Source organism: Aquarana catesbeiana, linkage group LG13 (assembly GCF_042186555.1).
Source record: "Aquarana catesbeiana isolate 2022-GZ linkage group LG13, ASM4218655v1, whole genome shotgun sequence".
NCBI classification, from domain to species: domain Eukaryota; kingdom Metazoa; phylum Chordata; class Amphibia; order Anura; family Ranidae; genus Aquarana; species Aquarana catesbeiana.
In genome coordinates, this window is record NC_133336.1 from 49,570,753 (window position 1) to 49,587,140 (window position 16,388).

General features: G+C 43.7%; 1 protein-coding gene across 1 annotated transcript in view; it reads left to right on the forward strand.

Moving 5' to 3' along the window:
• The window catches only part of TMEM179 (transmembrane protein 179), a 48,290-nt gene extending 38,621 nt beyond the window's left edge, over positions 1–9,669 (forward strand). The window contains exon 4 of the mRNA XM_073609488.1: positions 960–9,669. Within this exon, the coding sequence (XP_073465589.1) occupies positions 960–1,139 (180 nt within the window). The 3' untranslated portion in view covers positions 1,140–9,669. The remainder of the gene's footprint in view (positions 1–959) is intronic.
• The last annotated feature ends 6,719 nt before the right edge of the window (positions 9,670–16,388 follow it).

Consider the following 16,388-nt stretch of genomic DNA (forward strand, 5'->3'; position numbering starts at 1 on the left):
AATCCCAATTGGCACACATTCACTTTATAATTTATTTTTATTTTTATTTTGAGTGGAGTGCACATTTGCGCACTCAGGAGAGATTATATATCCAACTAGTTATCCAATACAGGTAGCGCCACTTGCCCCTATCTATAAACTCACTTTAACATATCTCACCCCTTTGAGGGTGCGTAAAAAAGGGGGGCTGCAAGCCTCGGTCCGTGAGCGCGGAAACCTTTCCTATACTACTATTTAGCAAGGACACGCTGCGCACCGCAATCCGCAAATATTTGGGTAAGCGGAAGATCTGTTCCTGGTTTGTGACAAACTGAAAGCAAAATGGATGGAAACCCCTGGAGATTTCGTTACCATGTGTGATCAGGATCCATCCTTTCTGTGACCATTGTCAAAAGGGATGAGACTTGGTACTACCAGTTTGATCCGGAATCCAATCGGCAATCGATGGAAAGACATTCATTGTCTTCCCCAAGACCCAAAATTAGTTGCCTGCAAAAGTCCAAGGTCAAGACAATGTTTTGCGGACGTGGCGGCAATCCAAGAATGTGTGGCAGGGGTTCTGTGATCGATTCCTAAAGAGGCCTTTGCTGACAGTTTCCAGAAGCTTTATGAATGTTGCCAAAAGTGTGTTGGGAAGGATGGCGATTATTTTGAAAGCCAATAAAGGTCATTTGTTTGTAGCTTTCTGTTTTGTTTGTTTTCTGATACCATTTACAAAACTTTTTAGACACACCTCGTATTATTTCAGCTCACTGGAATTGACAAGGGCGCTGTTTCTGGCTGATATTTTTTCTATTGCTGAAAATTCCTATTTTCAAATCTGAAATAAGAAAATGAATGCAGGCACCAAATACTGTATAAGGACCAGTAAGCTGCAGTATATTTCATTTTTGTTTCTGGTTTTAGATATGCTTTTACTGTGTTGTTACCAACAAGGATAATGTGTTTTCTTTTTCTAGTTTGGTCTTTGGGCTGCCTGGCTTGCGTGGCTGGGAATTTCCGTCCTTGCCTTTTTGAAGGTCTACCATAATTATAGACAGGAGGACCTGTTGGACAGTCTTATTCAAGAGAAGGAACATTTGATTGGAAAGTCGTCATCTAGACATTCTATGCATGAAGAGAAAAGTGGAGTGATTTAACCCAACAAGAAAAGCCATAACACATTGCAAGATTTTGAAAATGAAAGCCTACAGTGTATCCTTTCATTTGCTTTACTTCCTCATAATCAATTCTTACCTAGAGACACAGTGTTTTTTTCTTCCTCTCTGCAAATAAGCTGCCATTATTTGCCAATGTGCAGTTGGCACTGTTAAGAGATCATGTCAGCCATCTTGCAACAAGTCATATCAAGTGTTTGCTGAGATAGCTACATGCTTTCAAGTTGAAAGGTAAAAGGTTGGTCTACCTAATGGTGACATTTTACTAATAGGTGGAAATTAGTGGGCTGGGTCAGCCCTGGCTTCTTATGTCTTAGATACTCCAACACTGAGATCTTCCTGCCATGATGTCCCTGACTCTGCTTCTACCCACTCAGGCGTTCCCACTAACCTTTGTGTGTTCCAGCTCCTTCAGGAGCATTCTGTGTAACGTAAAATAAATATTACAATCCAACAGGGAAAGTGAGAATCCCTTCTGTTGCCCACAGCAGAGCCAGGAACTCGCCACTGAGAACACACCAATCGAGTCCCAGAGAGATAGAAAAGATTATCAGGTGGTTTACCTCTCCAGCATCTAACCAACAACAGGAATATCAGTGTTGGGTGATTTAAGCCTTTAAGTAATTCAGTTGTATACAAGCTTGATTTAAAGCGGTTGTAAACCGCTGGACTTTTTTTTTACACCCTGCAAGGTAAAGGCATAATGTGCTAGTATGCATTGCATACTAGCACATCATTTTAAACTTACCTTAAAACAAAGCCCTCCTGCGCCGAGATCTCAGAGCTGCAGGCGCTCCCATCTTCACCTGTCTTGCTTCCGGGATTGTGGACTCCTGCTCTGTGACTGGCCGGAGCCGCAGTGACATCACTCCCACGCATGTGCATTGGAGCCGCCCATTATGGCACAGGGCTTGGAAGGAACAGTACGGCTGACCGTTCCTTCAGAGCGCATGCGCCAGTGATGTCATTGGCTGCGTGTAATGTAAATATCTCCTAAACGGTGCCCATTTATGAGATATTTACACCACCTATAGGTAAGCCTTATTTTAAGCTTACCTATAGGTAAAAGTAATGTGTGGAACTTTACTTCCACTTTAAGCCAAAGCTACAGTATGTGTTTTTTTTTTTTTCAGTTTTCTGTAGGATCCATAAATTGCTCTTGTGAATGGGCGAATAGTGTGGGGAAAACAAGAAAAGTGTTCAATGAACATACTAAAATCAAGGGTGTTCTGTAGTTCAATGCAACCAGTCAGAAGTGTAGTTACCGTGGAACTTTTAAAAAAACTTTTTGGATAGAGTGAGCGAGAATTTGCTTGTTTTTCAAGTTTTTCTTACTGCTGCACCCCATTATTGGAATGCACCATAGGTGTGCGCACGGGGAATGCCCAGGCACACCCTAATCACCCCTGTGCTCTCTGTGTGCTTTCACTGCTGACTGCTGCAAGATGTAACTCAGGTCGGCTGTGCTATAAGTAGGAGGTGATTTGTGCAATGACAAGGGACCACAGCCGCAGAGTAATCCAGCTGCATTTTCTGATGCGGCTTCTATAGTTCCGGCTGCAGGTCCTGCCGGAAGAGTGATATACAGCTGCACTCCGCCTGCCCTCCAGCATCTCTCTTCCGCTTTGGAAGAAGCAGCGGAGCACAGGGCAGGCAAATGGAACAAAATGTAAATGAAAGAAAACATTTTTTTTTTTTTAGCCTTAACGACTATGTAACTATGCGCCTATGTAACAAATCAATATGAACCCTGGCTTGGCTCAAAAAAAAGCAGTGCTTGTTATCAAAAAAGTGTGTAAATAATTAAAATATATCTATCTATCTATCTATCTATCTATCTATCTATCTATCTATCTATCTATCTATATAGATATATATATATCACACATCTAATGTTTTGCAAGGTGTTGAAGGTTCTTTAGCAGGCTTATCTCTTAAAGCCTGTTAGGATTATGAGATTTAGAGGTGGGACAGGTAAGTAGTACTTGCTGCAATTTACCTGCAGGCGTCTGTTTCAAAGTATAACTAGAGGCAAACTTTATTTTTTGTTTTGTTTTGGATAGAGTGGAGATGAATTTGATTACCTGTCAGCTTTTATTGCTGTCTGTGTCCCAGTTGAGGAGATTCATCCCAAATTTTGGGTTGTCCCCAGAAAAATAAGAGAGGGGAAATCTTCCAGTGGGGACACTAGTTCTTGTGACCTGGGGATCCCCAAAGGGATTCCCTTAATTTGCAGGGATTTCCTCTCACTTCCTGTTTTGGCCATGGGACAGGAAGTAAGGGTAAATCTCCCCAATGGTAAACAGATAGCAAAAAAGAAAACTGACAGCGGTTATAACCATCCCCTACTCTATCCAGAAAAAAGTTTTGCTTATAGTTGTACTTCAAGTTTTTAACTATGGATAGAATTGCTTCAAACTATATGTAAAGCATAACATAGAACATGTTAGGTCTCTTTTGGTATGCTAAGAATACCATTGAAAGACATCTGTTATATCTGATTGATAAGTTGAAAAAATTTCCTTTGATCTTTGCCAAAAATCTTGTGACCTGCTAAAGCCAGCCATAGATGGTTTCAATCTCAGCCAGTCCATCAATCAACTTGGGTACAATCAGCCAGCATGTCATATTTTTCTCATGCGATTATTGCCAGCGGCTATAGCTGCTAGCAGTAATGACTGTATTCTCCTGGCAGGGATGTTGCCCCATGTCCCCCTGCAGGGAGAACGCAAGAGGGACTGGTTGAGATTCAGATTATCTATGGGCAGGCTGGATGTTCCCAAGTCGCTCCATCGATTGGCTTGGGTACTACCAGCACGTTGGATTTTCAGCTATGATAATGTCAGCGGCTCTCACTGCCCCCTGCCAGGAGAACACTATAGCTCAATGGGAGGGATTCACCCATCAACACTATGTTGATGGGGAGGGGTGCGATTTTATTTCCTGCAACCACAGGTATGGCGCATCGTCTATGGCCAGTTTAAGTTCATGTGCTGACTGTTATCAATTACATTGTTCTCTGAGGACTGCACAACCACACCCCTCGATGTTAGGGACAATAGGAGGAGGGCACGCTTCAGTCATCCTGTCTTGCTTCTATTGGCCTGATACAGAAAGGCAGCGAGTGTTGTCACCCTGGGATTGGAAGCGTGCTATTGGCGTAATCACCAGGTGAAAATAAAGAAAATAAAAGCTGGGCTCTAAAAGCACCAATAAACATTCTGGTTGTTTCCCAGTCCTTGTGATTGGTTTGTATTGTTTATGGATACCATTAGAAGATACAATTGGTTGCATTGGATTACTGAACACCTTATATTTTGTACATATGGATAAATACAGGCCGTAGAGTAATAATGTGGCTTCCAACAAAGCACTCCTGTATAATCTGCCATGGACAAATAGTGCTGAGGAGAAACACTTAGAGATTTATGTAATTCTTAATATATCCAGCAACTTGAATGTGCTAGTATTATAATAATGTAAGATGTTTATGATGCGTTTCATTCGAAATAAGCAGCAATTTTGTGAGCTAGATCAAATCTTATGACATAATAGTACAATGCTAAATTCTCATGAATGTTGGCTCACAAGACAGAATAGCTGCTTATTGATGACCTTTAAAGTAGACGAGTTTGTGTTTAAATGTGCAATTGCAACCTTTCAATCATCCTCAGCTACAAGCACTTTAAGATGTATAGATAAATTTACTATAACAACTTGAAAATATGTATTAGCTTAAAATATTCTGTTACTTTACAAAAAAAAAACAAACAAAAAAAAAATGCCAACAGGTCAAGCCAACAAACAAGAGCAGGTTCCCGCAGCAGCTTTTAGTGCCAATGATCTGCTAATATCCCATGGTTCACATCAGCTCAAGCTTTGGCACTTTCCGGTAGTGTGGGAGCTTACAAGCTTTCTCCTGTCCAACATGCTGAAGGTGGGGAGGGTAAAGGCAGAACTTCGAGAAGCTTTTCTTTAAAGTGATCCAGTCACCAATCTCAAATAAAAAATCTTCTGTCAAGAAAAATGTAAATACATAATTCTTCTGCTGCCCATACTATCAAACACTGCTCCATTAAAGAGGAATCTTTGGGTGGAGTTTCTTCTTAAACAGACACTTCTGGATATGTCTCTATGACCCACAAAAGATTAAAGTGCCACTCAGGCTCAATCAGCATAAGGAGTAACACGAGTAGCTCCGCATCCCTTATAGGAGTGCAGGCAAGGGATGGAGCTTGTCCCAGCTCCTGTGATCACTGAGGGGAAAGGAGGAAGAAATCCTTAATACCGTACATCCACGGAGTCCTGTAGTAATGGTGGTGAGAATGGCAAACTCAGCCTGGGCTCCTGCCGGGCCACACTCCCAACACATTTCGCTACACCCCCCACCCCACCCCCCCCGGGAGCTTGGTACTTCTGTATATGTTGCTCTTCTGTGTTTCCTGCTGTGTCTTATGGTTTCTCCTGCTGGACACTACATGACACAATAGTGACATAGAGGTCAACATTCTTTATAGGGGAAGGGCTAGAACAATCTTCTTTCCAGCTGGTTCTGGTTGTGATGGCTGGTCCACCAAAGCCACTCTAAATGTTAGTTTTCAGAGCAGTTTTGTTGCTGCCTCTCTTGCCAATGTCATCACATGTGCACTGTACTCAAAGCAGGACCAGATGCCATGTCTTTGGGATAATATGTGATAGATAGAAGGCGTGCACTTGCATCTTCCAGCTTGGGAGAGTGGAGGATTGGACCACTGGCTATCATAGGACCATGAAGTAACGTGTTATTTCCAGCTATGGGAGCAAGTATAAAAAATGCTGTTGTCTGCTAGTAGGGAAACCTTTAAAATTGTTCCACTGCCCAACCTACAGGGTAATTTTAATAAGCTGTTATACATATAGTAAAACAAATTGTTGGCGCTATTTAAATCTTGTCAGTCCCAGGCCACCGTAGCCAAAGCCTTCCGTTGGGCTGTCATCCGCCATCTAAGGGCGTGCTTGGGATACATGCCACTGGAGGGCTCTGTAGCTCTTATCCAGCCAGATCTCTGCCCAGACCAGCCTGCTTAACTCAGCTGTCTACTCCTTGTGCGTTTTTTCTCCCAAAAACAGCACCTGTAATCCATACTGTGACCAGTACCCTTCGTGGATGGAGGGGAGAACTTTTCCTTGGTGGCGCTGCTCACGGGCTAGCGTTTTCTTCCAGAGTTCGCAGCGGGTAGAATCCTACCATCCCAGCAGGACCTGCTCTGATACTGGTCCTCTGTGCTGTATCTGCATCTCTCGCAACCTCCTTCCGAATTCCTCTTCCATGGCGGCTGGTATCTGTATTACTCCTCTCCTGCTATCCGGACCTTGGATCCCGGTGGAGGTTTGGATGTCCCAGACTGCAGGAAGCATCCCACTGCTTGCCACCAATGTAACGAAACGTCCCACACGCCGCTTGAGTGCTTTTGTCATATACCGCTTCCTCCCAGTCTGAATATAGATATTAGATATTCCAACCACTGACAACAACAAACAAGGCAATACTCGTTTGGTTGCTGAACATGAACTGTTTTATTTGAAACACAGGTAACACAGGTAATACTCGGGACAATCCCCCACCTTTGCAATCCAGGTGGGGGAGACTGTCCAATCAGCAGGGAGAGCTGTTGGAGAAATCCCCCAACCTCCTCACAGCAAACACACTTACACATCCCATAATATCCAAGGCAAACAGTAGGATAATGGAATACAGCCACACCCCAAACGATCCAGCAAAGAGTACACAACAAAATGAGAATATATATATATATATATATATATATATATATAATATATATATATATATATATACACACAACATTCCAGTGTGGTTGGTTGTACAGTGAGTCCGATTAGTACAGATCACACTGGATTTCTTGGTCACCTTGTGCCCCTATTAGAGACACAGGGTGACTTTTGCATAGGAGGTGCATGGGGAGCTGAAACGAGGGTTTCCCAACCTCTCCAAAGGATTCTGGGTTCCACAGGCCGCCAAAGTGACTCCCATCACAGAGCTATTGTGCTCAACCCCTGAAGAAACTGACATGCTCCACTGATTGTTTAAATTTTCTGCTACTTCAGTCAACACCTTTTTATCATGTTATTTACTTCCTGGCAATTACTATATACTTTTGCTAAAGAACAGATGGCCAGCAAAGGGCGTGAAATGACTAAATAGGAGGACCTCTGTGGGACTGTATGGGATTTATCTTCATATAGAGGGCGTAAGGCAACCTTAGATGCCAGTTGTCTTATCCTGCTAGGTAATTTTGATGAACATCCACTTTATAATCAGTCGAACCAGTAGCAGTATATATTTACATATGCAGTTTCGATGGCCATAGTAAATGATCTTGATAGTATCAACATGCCAGCTTTAAAATTGTATGTAACATCAAAGTAGGGGATCAGTGCTGGGTTAGATTAGGTTAGTGTGAGGCTTTGGGGTTCAATGTTTCAGTTGTTAAAGCAGAACCACAGCAGCTTGAATTGCACAGACTTCTGGGACATGTAGTCCATGAGTCGCCACTGCTTTCTGCCCTCCTCCAGAGGAGAGGAATAGGACTGGAGTGGTCACCTGATCATTACATGACATTCCTAAAAGAAAGGTATTTACCTAAAATTTTGGAATTAATAAAGAGTGTACAGTATTGTCCAGGGGTAGGGTAGGGGAAAATTTTGTTATTAAATTAAACAATGGGCAGCTACATTTTTAATGCTAGTTTCTTGGTTCCAATAGCCTTGTACCAAAAAACAGCCAGCACCAGGCCCCCATTACTGAGAAAAAATGTAATGCAGCCAAATGCCTTGCCATTTGCAAAACCAGTGATATGGCATTGATGTACATAACCCTATTAACAGTGCATGCAAAAATACCGTTTAGGTGGCTTGGTGCAACAGCTCTGCAATTATGCTTGTGTGGCACCCCCCCCCCCCCCAAACCTGTCTATAAAATGTAACTATTTTTTATGTATTGTTATTTGCTGCCAATAATGATTTGTATGGCTTACAAGGAGAAATATATATATTGCATATCTTATAACTATATAAAACTCAGTGATTCCGGTCTTCAGAAACACGTGTGCAAAAATGATTCTGGTAGTTACCAACCTTTAATGTGAAGGTTATGAAAACATGTACTGCTGGTGGTCCATGAAGACAGCTGGAGCAGAATATGAAAATCAGCTTCACTTGTGCTCCAGTCAGGTGGCACATTTTTGAATGTAAAAGTGTGTAATTGGTCGGCTTGGGCTATGACTTCCATTTTTCTTTGCTCCATTTTTCATCAATCAGCCTATTATTTATATCTATCTATTTATCTTTACTTTAGACTTTTATTGTTGTGTTGTACTTGAATTGTTTTTCATAGTGTTATACAAAATTATATACTTTGAATGACATTTGCAGTTTAATACCTATGGCTTCTAAATTTGGATCTAAGGCTGACCAGTTTGGTAAATGTATGTATAGCCAAAAGTTTCTGGTTTTGAATAGAGTAGGGAAAACCCCTATCAAATTTTTTTGGTTGTCTGCATCCTTCTGGGGAGATTTCACTTTGATTCCTGTCCTAGAGACACTCACGACAAGAGCTGTGTCAGAATCGGGATCTGAACCCACAGCCTCTGCTCTTCTTGCTGAGCGATCTGAGATGCTGGACAGCTCCCTTTCTGATCCTTTGAACTTTCTTGCCTTGTCTCTTGTTTCTGGTGAACATTGAAATCTGTACTCCTCTTATGAAGTTCCTATTTAAGCCATGTCTCTGCACTTCATGTTTGCCAGATTGTCTTGCTCTCTCCAGCCGATATCTTGCCCCTTTGCGTACTTGCAGCTGTCCTTATCTCCACTACCACTTGTTACTGACCTTTGGCTTGTTTCCTGACTTCGCTTCTGCTTGATTTCTACCTGCTATATCTGCTACTGGACCCTGGCTTGCTTACTGCCTGGTGGGTTGACCTCCTGAAAACCCCAAACTGGTACTAATAGGCAGCAAAGCCCATCTCCACTATCAGGAGCACTAGTGAACACTGATTAGTGCTTAGACCTAGCACCTTGGGTGAGCTTGCATCATCTACCAGGGTGACCTGCTTGTTTTCCTAACCTGATGGTCGGTGGGAGCCTCTCAACTGCTATAGTCCCCGAGCCAGACCCCTGACTGTGACATAGTCAGAGGAAATCTTCTCTTGCTGCATACTGGGTGTTTAGTAGTGGGCAGAGGGGCACAGGTGTACTGTCCAGATCCGCTGTCAGCAGCCTGTAAAACCTGTATGAGAGGCTAACAACTGCTGCGGCTACACAGGGCTGGGTGGTGCACCGAGCTGTATTTTGGTTTAGTGCAGTATGTACCCTGCGTGCATACCGCCCTATATGGAAGTACCACTGAGTACACTGTCCAGCCCTATTTAGCCACAACAGCTGTCAGGCTCTCATAGAGTTTTTACAGGCTGCTGACAGTGGGGCTGGATGGCACATCTGTATGGGGCCTAAGTCATCACCAAACTATTTGTCCTCATTAATGCCGGCCATAGATGTATCGAATTTCAGCCAGTTTAGCAGGGTCCAGCTCAGTGGCGTACCAAGTGGGGGGCGAACCGCAGGTTTAGGCAGCAGCGTGGTGACAGGGCAGGTTATAGCAGGGAGAGGCGAGCTGCAGTGGTGTTGCAAGGGGAGGCGGGGGTGGGGGTGACACCTGTCGGCAGGGCCCAGGGCAACACCACTGCACAGAATGGGGGGGGGTCTGCACTGAAGGGGGGAGGGGTCTGCACTGAAGGGGGGCCTGCACTGAATGGGGGGAGGTCTGCACTGAAGGGGGGTCTGCACTGAATGGGGGAGTCTGCACTAAATGTAATGAAGGGGGGGTCTATGTGACATGCAGGGGGTCCAGAACTGTTAGGGGGGTCTGTGTAACATGCAGGGGGTCCAGAGCTGTGGGGGGCTGTATAATGTAAAGGGGTCCAGAGCTGTGGGGGCTGTATAATGTAAAGGGGTCCAGAGGTGCAGGGTGCTGTGTAATGTAAAGGGGTGCAGGGTGCTTTGTAATATAAAGGGGTGCAGGGCGCTGTGTAATGTAAAGGGGTCCAGAGATGCAGGGTGCTGTGTAATGTAAAGGGGTCCAGAGATGCAGGGTGCTGTGTAATGAAAAGGGGTCCAGAGATACAGGGGGTTTTGTAATGTAAAGGGGTCTAGAGATGCAGGGTGCTGAGTAATGTAAATGGGTCAAGAGGGGCAGGGTGCTGTTTAATGTAAAGGGGTCCAGAGATGCAGAGTGCTGTGTAATGTAAAGGAGTCCAGAAGTGCAGGGTGCTGTGTAATGTAAAGGGATCCAGTGATGCAGGGTGCTGTGTAATGTAAAGGGGTCCAGAGGTGCAGGGTGCTGTGTAATGTAAAAGGGTCCACAGGTGGAGGGCGCTCTGTAATGTAAAGGGGTGCAGGGTGCTGTGTGATGTAAAGGGGTCCAGAGATGCAGAGTGCTGTGTAATGTAAAGGGCTCCAGAGCTGCAGGGTGATGTGTAATGTAAAGGGTCCAGTGATGCAGGGTGCTGTGTAATGTAAAGAGGTCAAGAGGTGCAGGGGGCTGTGTAATGTAAAGGGGTCCAGAGATGCAGGAGGCTGTGTAATGTAAAGGGGTCCAGAGATGCAGGGTGCTGTGTAATGAAAAGGGGTCCAGAGATGCAGGGGGTTTTGTAATGTAAAGGGGTCTAGAGATGCAGGGTGCTGAGTAATGTAAATGGGTCAAGAGGGGCAGGGTGCTGTTTAATGTAAAGGGGTCCAGAGATGCAGGGTGCTGTGTAATGTAAAGGGATCCAGTGATGCAGGGTGCTGTGTAATGTAAAGGGGTCCAGAGGTGCAGGGTGCTGTGTAATGTAAAGGGGTCCACAGGTGGAGGGCGCTCTGTAATGTAAAGGGGTGCAGGGTGCTGTGTAATGTAAAGGGTCCAGTGATGCAGGGTGCTGTGTAATGTAAAGGGGTCCAGAGGTGCAGGGGGCTGTGTAATGTAAAGGGGTCCAGAGTTGCAGGGTACTGTGTAATGTTAAGGGGTCCAGAGGTACAGGGTGCTCTGTAATGTAAAGGGGTGCAGGGGACTGTGTAATGTAAAGGGTCCAGAGATGCAGGGGACTGTGTAATGTAAAGGGGCCCAGAGGTGCAGGGTGCTGTGTAATGTAAAGGGGTTCCAGAGATGCAGGGTGCTGTGTAATGTAAAGGGGTCCAGAGGTGCACGGTGCTCTGTAATGTAAAGGGGTGCAGAGGGCTGTGTAATGTAAAGGGGTCCAGAGCTGCAGGGGACTGTGTAATGTAAAGGAGTCCAGAGGTGCAGGGTGCTGTGTAATGTAAAGGGGTCCAGAGGTGCAGGGTGCTGTGTAATGTAAAGGGGTCCACAGGTGGAGGGCGCTCTGTAATGTTAAGGGGTGAAGGGTGCTGTGTGATGTAAAGGGGTCCAGAGATGCAGAGTGCTGTGTAATGTAAAGGGCTCCAGAGGTGCAGGGTGCTGTGTAATGTAAAGGGTCCAGTGATGCAGGGTGCTGTGTAATGTAAAGGGGTCCAGAGGTGCAGGGGGATGTGTAATGTAAAGGGGTCCAGAGTTGCAGGGTACTGTGTAATGTAAAGGGGTCCAGTGGTACAGGGTGCTCTGTAATGTAAAGGGGTGCAGGGGACTGTGTAATGTAAAGGGTCCAGAGATGCAGGAGACTGTGTAATGTAAAGGGGTCCAGAAGTGCAGGGTTTTGTGTAATGTAAAGGGGCCCAGAGGTGCAGGGTGCTGTGTAATGTAAAGGGGCCCAGAGGTGCAGGGTTTTGTGTAATGTAAGGGGTCCAGAGATGCAGGGTGCTGTGTAATGTAAAGGGGTCCAGAGGTGCACGGTGCTCTGTAATGTAAAGGGGTGCAGAGGGCTGTGTAATGTAAAGGGGTCCAGAGCGGCAGGGGACTGTGTAATGTAAAGGGTTCCAGAGGTGCAGGGTGCTGTGTAATGTAAAGGGGTCCAGAGGTGCAGGGTGCTGTATAATGTAAAGGGGTCCAGAGGTGCAGGGTGCTGTGTAATGTAAAGGGGTCCAGAGGTGCAGGGTTCTGTGTAATGTAAAGGGGTCCAGAGGTGCAGGGTGCTGTATAATGTAAAGGGGTCCAGAGGTGCAATTGTGGAGAGGGGGTACACAGTAGTGACAAAGAGATATTGAAGGATGCAGAGGTATGCAGGGGGCACAGTGGGGTGTTTTTACATTTTAATGTGGGGTGGGGTGCCAGATATAGGATCTGCCCCGGGTGACGAATGCTCTAGGTGCGCCCCTGGTCCGGCTGAGATTCCATCCATCTACAGTATGGGCAGGCTGGTTGTACTGAAGTCAATCATTCAGTCGACTCTAGTGCAACCAGCCTGTACGTTTTTTTGCATGCGATCACTTCTGGTGGCTATAGTTGCTAGCAGCAATCATTGTATTCTGCTGGCAGGGAAAGCTCCCCGACGCGGAACACAACAGCGCAGCGGGAGAGTTTTCCCCATCAACACTGACTGTGTTGATTTGCGACTCAAGCTATTTTTCTTTCTTCCACCCGTGTTGGAAGGAAAGAAAATAATATAAATGATTAAATGATTTCCACACCCTCCTACTCTCACGGCACGTCTAGATTTCTCTTACTTTCCTGTCTCGGTGACTGGTCACTAGGATGAATAGAGGGGTGACATCCCCAGCGGGGACACAGACAACAAAAACTTTTCAGAGGGTCTAACCCCTTAACACTCTACCCAAAATTAAGAAAAATAGGTTGTCCCTTTACATACATTTGAAGATTCCTATATAAAGGGGATCAGGTAAAAGATGGGTTGACAACGTATAGCAGCAATGGTGACCAATGTACAGGCGCTTTTGCTGCGCTCTACTAATGCAGCCCTATAAAAAAAAAAATCTTATTGTGTGTGTAACATAATAAATTTACAACATGTTTCTTTTTTAAAGAACTTTCAAGCATGTTTTGTTAAATAACAGATGATTGTACCGCTGCTATATTCTGCTACAGGCTTATTCCTGCTCTCAAAATGATGCTTTACTTCAAGACAAACGTTTCTTATGATGATATTTTGAACTTGTATTGACCAATAGTATTTATTTTTGCCTGTACAAAAGCTGGATGTAAAGTATTCGACATGATGATTTATATTTAGGAATAAATAATGACTAGTAATAATGGCTGTTTTGTGTTGATTTTTATTGATCAGTATTGTTAATCATTGCTTAATTTGGTGGAATTGTATATTTCAAAGGGTTTTTGCACATTAAAAACAAAAAGAAGCTTCAATGGGAATTCCACCTTTTTGCAAACAAACAAACAAACAAACAAACAAAAAAACCCAATAAATGCACCTATATCGCAAAACACAAAAATGGGCATTTGGTATTTTTTTGCATTAGGGGACTGCAAAGCATTGAAGTGCAACCAGTGGATTATGATGCAATGCTGTGGCTCATTCAGAGTCTTCCTCTAGCTTAGGTCTCTATCAAGGTAAGCACTTTCAGTTACGGAGTGGAGGAAGTATAAACAATTGTATTTATTTCTCCGCACTTGTGCATCATGGAAAACTGCCGTAGTGGCGGAAGGGACTCTAAAGCCTCGTACACACGATCGGACTTTCCGACGGGGATTGTGTGATGACAGGCTGTTGGCGGTAAATCCGACCGTGTGTTGGCTCCATTGGACAATTGTTGTCGGATTTTCCGCGGACAAATGTTGGATAGCAGGTTTTAAAATTTTCCGCGGACAAATATGTGTTTGTCGGATTGTCCGATCGTGTGTACACAAGTCCGTCGGACAAAAGTCCAAAGTACAAACACACATGCTCGGAAGCAGAAGCGGTCGGTCTTGTAAACTAGCGTTCGTAATGGAGAATTAACATTTGTGACGTGGTAACTTATGAAATCTCGAAATGCAGCGCACAATTCTCTTCTTCTTTAGAGTGATAATAATGAAGTTGCTTTGCTGGTGATACTGATGGAGTTATTGCAAACAAATTTTCAAAGGCTTTTTTTTTCTAGTGATATCAAGAATAATTTTATGTTTTTTTGTTTTTTTTTTATTTGGACAAGTTGCCACAACACCATTATCCCGTAGTTTTTAAGATCAAAGATACAACTATGTTGGTGTCCCTTGTTAATTTTACATTGTATTTTTTAAAATCTAACTGCCTACTCCCAAACTGTCATTTGAAGTAAAACACACAGCCAATTATTATTCTACACAATTTTTTTATTGTGCATTAAAAAAGAAAACAAATAAAATTCTAATAGATATGTTATCTGCCAATAGAACTTAACCAAAAAGTGCATTTTATGCATCCAAAAATATAGAAAATATACCAAATCAAATTATTATTCAACCAAAAAAATTATGTCAAAGCAATAACTCCAAGGCCAATATTAAATAACACGTTATGTCCTCCCATTCCGCAACATGTCTGGTTGACAAACGGCCGTTCAGGAACAAACTGCAAAAAGTGCGAAATGAAAAGTGCAAATCAACACTCACCAAACTTCTACTAACACGAAGTTGGCAGAAGGAGCCCAAAGGGTGGCGCTAAAGAGCTGAAAAACAATGTAGTACGTCACTACGTTCATAATTGTTGGCCAGCATTTGTGTGACCGTGTATATGCAAGACAAGTTGGAGCCAACACCCTTCGGACAAAATTCCACGGATTTGTTGGCCAACAGTCCGATCGTGTGTACGAGGCTTTCGTTTTTTCATTCAAAGATCTCTGTGAATGAATGACACAAAACAAATTCAAATAATGACAGGAGACTGTGGAGCAACAAAGCCTGTGTTTTTGTAAGTGTTGGGAAAAGGGGGCAGTTTGAGGTTGACCTAAATATGGGTGTAACAGGAAACAGAATGAGAAAGATGGATTTAACTTTTGGGAATGTATAGTATTTTTGATATTCTTTAATGCTACACTCACCGGACACTTTATTAGGTACATATGTTTAATTGCTTGGTAACACAAATTGCTAATCATCCAATCACATGGAATCAACTCAATGCATTTAGGCATCTAGACGTGGTAAAGACGACATGCTAAGGTTCAAACAAAGCATCAGAATAGGGAAGAAAAGGGATTTAAGTGACTTTGAACGTGGCATGATTGTTGGTGCCGGACAGGCTGGTTTGAGTACTCCAAACACTGCTAAACTACTGGGATTGTCACACACAAACATCTCTAGGATTTACAGAGAATGGTCAAAAAAGAGAAAATATCCAGTAAGTGGCAGTTGTGTGGCGGAAAATACCTTATTGATGTCAGAGGAAAATGAGCAGGCTGGTTTGAGATGATAGAAAGGCAACAGTGACTCAAATAACCACTTGTTACAACCAAGGTATGCAGAATACCATCTCTGAATGCACAACACATCCAACCTTGAAGCAGATGGGCTACACCGGGTGCTACTCCTGATAGCTAAGAACAGGAAACCAAGGGTAGGATTCGCACAGGATCACCAAAAGTGGACAATAGAAGATTGGAAAAACGTTGCCTGGTCTTGATTTCAGCTGCAACATTCAGATGGTAGGGTCAGAATTAGGCGTAAACAACATGAAAGCATGGATCCATCCTGTCTTGTATCAACAGTTCAGGCTGGTGGTGGTGTAATGGTGGGGGGGGTATTTTCTTGGCACACTTTGGGCCCCTTAGTACCAATCGAACATCATTTAAATGTCACGGCCTACCTGAGTATTGTTGCTGACCATGTCCATCCCTTTATGACTACAATGTACCCATCTTCTGATAGCTCCTTCCAGCAGGATAATGCACCATGTCACAAAGACCAAATCATCTCAAACTGGTTTCTTGAACATGACAATGAGGTCACTGTACTCCAATGGCCTCCACAGTCACCAGATCTCAATCCAATAGAACACCTTTGGGATGTGGTGGAACAGGGGATTCGCATCATGGATGTGCAGCTAAAAAAACTGCAGCAACTGTGTGATGTTATCATGTCAATATGGACCAAACTTTCTGAGAAATCTTTCCAACACCTTGTTTATGACACAAAGAATTAAGGCACTTCTGAAGGCAAAAGGGGGTTCAACCTGGTACTGGCAAAGTGTCCCTAATAAAGTGCCGTGGGGTGTATATGTATATAAGAGAACTTAAATTGGTTGTAAACTCTTACCTATATCCAGTGGCGTGACTGGCCTCTGGTGATACACAGAGATTAAACAAATCCTCCTA